At 38.0% G+C, this 4818-nt stretch overlaps 1 protein-coding gene across 1 annotated transcript in view; it reads left to right on the plus strand.

Annotated features, from left to right (window-relative positions):
• Positions 1-2747: 2747 nt before the first annotated feature.
• LOC112945824 (toll-like receptor 10) overlaps positions 2748-4818 on the plus strand; it is a 4402-nt gene continuing 2331 nt past the window's right edge. Inside the window, exons 1-2 of the mRNA XM_026037496.1 lie at positions 2748-2783; positions 3430-4813. Of these exons, the coding sequence (XP_025893281.1) occupies positions 3519-4813 (1295 nt within the window). The 5' untranslated portion in view covers positions 2748-2783; positions 3430-3518. The remainder of the gene's footprint in view (positions 2784-3429; positions 4814-4818) is intronic.

The raw sequence follows: 4818 nt of genomic DNA on the forward strand, positions 1-4818 counted from the left end.
TTTCGGACACAGAGTTTGATTTCCCCATTTTTAATCTTTGCATCTATTTATGCTAAAACAAAATATGCTTATAATGCTATAAAATCTGCTCCCTTTAACTATTGGTAATATTTAGCACTCTTTTTTTTTTTCCACAGGAGTAAGTTGTGACGATGAAAGAGCTGTGATTGAAGATAGGGTCCTTGAACATGGCCAAACACTGACCTAGCTGCTTGCAACTTTTCCTAATTGTATTAATGTTTTAAGTGTTTGGAAAAGTCCAGGTGCTGTGGTTATATTTTAACTCAGTGTTTTGCATGTGTAAGTACCCTTCTGCAATTTAAATTGGGGACACTCTTCACTCCCTTGGGGATTCTCTTGGTCCTGAAATTTGAAAATGACTGAAATGAAATGAAAAATGGGGCTATTTTTTTCTTTTAGCAGCTCTGTGCGTGTTGGAATCACTCCTAAAGGAAGTTGATGATGTATTTGAATTTGCAAACACAGCAAAGATTTTTGTATAATTATATATAGACTAAAACTGCCTTGACTCCCTATGCTTTCATTCTTAATTCAATTATCATATTATTATTCTGCCAACTCATTTCCATAGGAACATGGATTAATACCAACCAATGGGAAAGTCCATTTAACTTGAAGGCAGGACAGTATCAGCTGACAAGCAGATTCTTGCTGCTTATTGAGAAACATTCATGAACCCTGGTCTTGGGTTATAGATGTCTCAGAAGCTTGATCTGTAAGGAATTCTTTAGGTTTATTGCATAGAGGAAAGCAGAATGGTTTATTGACAGCAAGTTTCAGTTCAGACCATCTCGCTCATCAAACTCCAAATGAAAAACAGCAATTTCTTTCTAGTAAAACAAAAGGACAAAAGGAATATCTTTTTTTTTTTTTTCCTTGCAGGATTGGAAGGGTAAATGCCAAGAGAAGTTTAGAAGGAAATTAATGCAAACTTTAGATGTATTCAGTACCACGGTCCAAATTAAAACTTCACAGGCAACCTTGAAGGTTTTTGTCAGCTTCTTCAGCTGGACACCAGCTCACCTTCTCCTCTCCGCCAAGGCGCTGCCTTCTGGAAGGCCTGTGCACTCACCTGAAGTGGGCAGGGCCCTCTCCACCCTCCCTGTGGTGACTAATACCTGAAGAACTCATTGTAGACTTTGTGAGTTTAATCTTAATATCCATTAAGATTAAATGAATCTTTAGAACAAAGCCTAGATTTCTCTGCTTCTTTCTTCCCTGTTAATTAATCTTACTGAAGCGTGTTGCATTGGTTTGGAGGCCTATGGGAATGAGATGTTGTTTTCAGTTGCTTCTATTTGCCGTTGAAATGTCGATTTGCTCACTAGGTTTATGCCCAACTCAACAAGTTATTTGAATGACTGTTTAATGCTCCCTTCCCAGATAGCTTGTCTTACACGGCTGTGTTGCTCATGGCCCCAATACAGCTTTCACGTCCAAGAGAATATTACCTACAGCACATACTTGACAGTTTCGTGGTGGAAGTTACAATGTGAAGTCTCTGTGATAACCACCTGAGGTGTATCAGGTATCAAGATGACTGATGCAGGGTTGGAGCTCTGTCAGTTTGCCCCTGTAACAAGCTTTTGAGATCTCTGTTTTTGCAGTCTGCCCCTGTGCGACATAATTAATCTGCTTGCTGAGGAAAATCTTTCCAGAGGGGTGGAGCTCTGATTCTGCTGTGCAGAGAAGCTGCCTGTGAAAGTTTCGCTTCCACTTTTCTGGGTGTGTAAAAACTGCCAACCTTCCAAAACACCTGTGTAAATGTCAGAAAGGGACAAAATTAGCAATGCAGATTTATTTAAGTGGTCTTGCTTTGGTAAATATTCTGCACAGTGGATAGGTCCATTTCCTCCTAAACCACAGTTATGTAAATTCTGCAAGAGTAGATGTATTTTGAGTTTGGGCTGTTAAAAATTCTTTCATTTCCTTAAACTCTTAATACTTGCACTGTATTGAAAGTGCATGTTTTCTTAGAATTATATAGATTACATTCATAAACCTTTCTGCTTGTGTAGGTAGAATTATTAACTATTAAAAAGGAATTATCATGTCATGTGAGATGCCCCAGCTTCAAGATGAGGTATGTGTGAAATTCTGTCTTGAGAATATAAGATGGTTGTGCAGATCTTTGGCTGGTTGTTTGCTCAGGGATGAATTTCACACACCAAAGGTGGGTTCTATTTGCTGCATTGTTTAATTCTTCTTGTCATATATGCTTTGAAATCTGTCGCATCTCAAGTGCTGGTATTTCTCTGCCATGGAAAGATATTCTTGCACTTTGAAATTTCAGTGAAAATGCTCATTTGCATGTTGAATTTCAATGTAGAAAAAAACTTTTCTTTTTGGAACGGTAATTTTCATTCTCAGTCAAATGCGATTTAATATCATCATAAAATAGTGTTGGATGGGTTATTACTGACCCTAAAAACTGTGTTGTTAGACAGCCTGCTTTATTCTTTTAGTTTGGCCCTCTCCAGTGCTATGTAGTGTGGACCCTGCCTGCTTGCAGCCTGTACTGTAGCCTGCACAGTGGGTTAAAACTCATCTGGCAATAGAACATGGAGCAGAGAATGTGTTTCTGTTTTTCTCTACTTTCAGAAAAATTCTTGCTTTGTTCCTGAGTTCCCTTTGCCCTGAAGTCCCTCCAGATAGTTCCTGGTCAAGTTGTTTTTGATCTCGAGAGGTTCCTTGCCAGCCCAGGCTCTGAAGAACAGGGTCAGCTACTCTTTGGAGGAAGCCAGGTCCGCTCCATTCTTCCTGTGAGTGACGTTGTACCTTAACAAACCATCTGAGCTCTGCTTATAATCTGCTCTGCGCCCAGATAGCCTAGGCCAACCTTTTGCAGATAGAACTCCACTGGCTGGCAGTCAGGTTCTGCAGAAGTAGTTTTCCTCCTTACTGATTTATTATTTTATTGCTTATGGTGACTTTAACTACAGGTGTTTATTACTTTCTTGAGGAAAACTTGATTAATCTGGATGGGAGATTCAGTTCTGTTATCAGTCCAAAAAATTTACTTCTGCACTAGCACATGTTATAGGCCTTTGGTTTTTTAAAAAAAAAAAATGCACAGAGAATGAATTAAACCACTTATTTTCCCAAAAGAATCAGCACAGGGAAAAAAAAAAAAAAAAAAAAAAAAGGATACTTCTCTCCAGATAGAGTGGTGTGATTCTCTCATTCTTCAGGCTCTCTGAGTGTTTTATTAAATGCTTTAGCAGTAAAGAGTAATGCTTAGGACACAGGGAACATGGGAAGCAGCAGATAGAGGCTTCCTTTCCATTTAACTGAGAAAAAAAAGAATTCAAATTAAAGAGTAGGGGTGATTGGTAAGGGGATTGGTAAGACCACCTTAGGAAAAAAAGAAAAGCAAAAAAGTAAATTAAATGTGTTTTCTTTCCATAGGGTTGAGCTCGATATTGAGAAATATTGAACGGAAAACAAACCATGCTTCTCTGCTTCTGTAAAGAACCAAGATAATTCTGTAAGACATAATGGGACCCCTTACAAATGTTGTTATCTTTGCCTGCGTCTTTATATTCACTCTTGGGACTAATATCCAGATGACTGTGGAAAATGAATTTACTGCAAACTATTCAAGCAGTTTGCTAACTACTGTCCCAAAAAACATTTTAGTTCATATTCATGTATTAGATTTATCATATAATAAGATCTCTGAATTTAATGTCTTGGATTTTATGTCTCTTTCTGACCTTCGAGTATTGAATCTTTCTCACAATCTAATTACAGAGCTTGACTTCAATGCCTTCATGTTTAATCAAGATTTAGAATACTTAGATTTGTCTCATAACAGGATTTTGAAAGTTTACTGTCAAACTGTTGAACGTCTTAGACATTTAGATCTTTCTTTCAATGAGTTTAGAGCCTTGCCCATCTGTCAAGAATTTGCGACCATGTTTCATCTCAAGTACCTAGGATTAAGTGCCACGACAATACAGAGATCAGACTTTAGATACATCACACATTTGCAGCTGCACACTGTCTTCCTAACCTTGCAAGACTTTTCTAGGTACGAACCTCAGAGTCTGACAGCCATAAACACAAGGAGCCTTCACATAGTTTTTGCAGACAACCAAAACTTCAGTTTTTTCCTCTTGTATGATGGATTGAGCACTTCAGAAAATTTAAAAATAACTAACATAAGATACAGCCTGAGTTACAAAGATTTCCCTTTTCCTCCCTTAGAGCTTGTGAAAAAAATCAAGACAACAGCCCTAGTGCTAGACAATGTGGATTTACAATGGGGGATCATTTTTGAGATTTTTTTGCTTATTTGGTATTCCCCTGTAGAGTATTGGACTGTGAAAAACTTAACTTTTCGAGGATCGGTAAGGAAGGTGACAGAATATGAACATTTATTCTTATTAAGCTTTCAAGAAAAACTCATCAATTGGGATGGCTCCATGAAAGCATTAACTTTAGAACATGCTCGTAATAAGGTTTATTATTTCAACCAGGAAATCCTATACAGACAATTCTCAGAGATGAATATTGAACATTTAACAATATACGACGCATATATGCCACACATGCTTTGCCCCAAGAGAATAAGCTCGTTTCAGTACTTAAATTTTTCTCACAATGCCCTGACAGATGAGTTGTTCCAGAATTGTGTCACTCTGATAGATTTGAAATCACTTATTTTGCAGAGGAATAAGTTTAAGAGCCTTTCCAAGGTGAGCTTAATGACAAGCCATATGAAATCGCTGAGGTATCTGGACATGAGCAGCAACATGCTGCACCATGACGGGGCTGAGCAGCACTGCCAGTGGG

This window comes from Nothoprocta perdicaria, unplaced genomic scaffold, assembly GCF_003342845.1.
Source record: "Nothoprocta perdicaria isolate Ctin4 unplaced genomic scaffold, notPer1 scaffold_2, whole genome shotgun sequence".
Taxonomy (NCBI): Eukaryota; Metazoa; Chordata; class Aves; order Tinamiformes; family Tinamidae; genus Nothoprocta; species Nothoprocta perdicaria.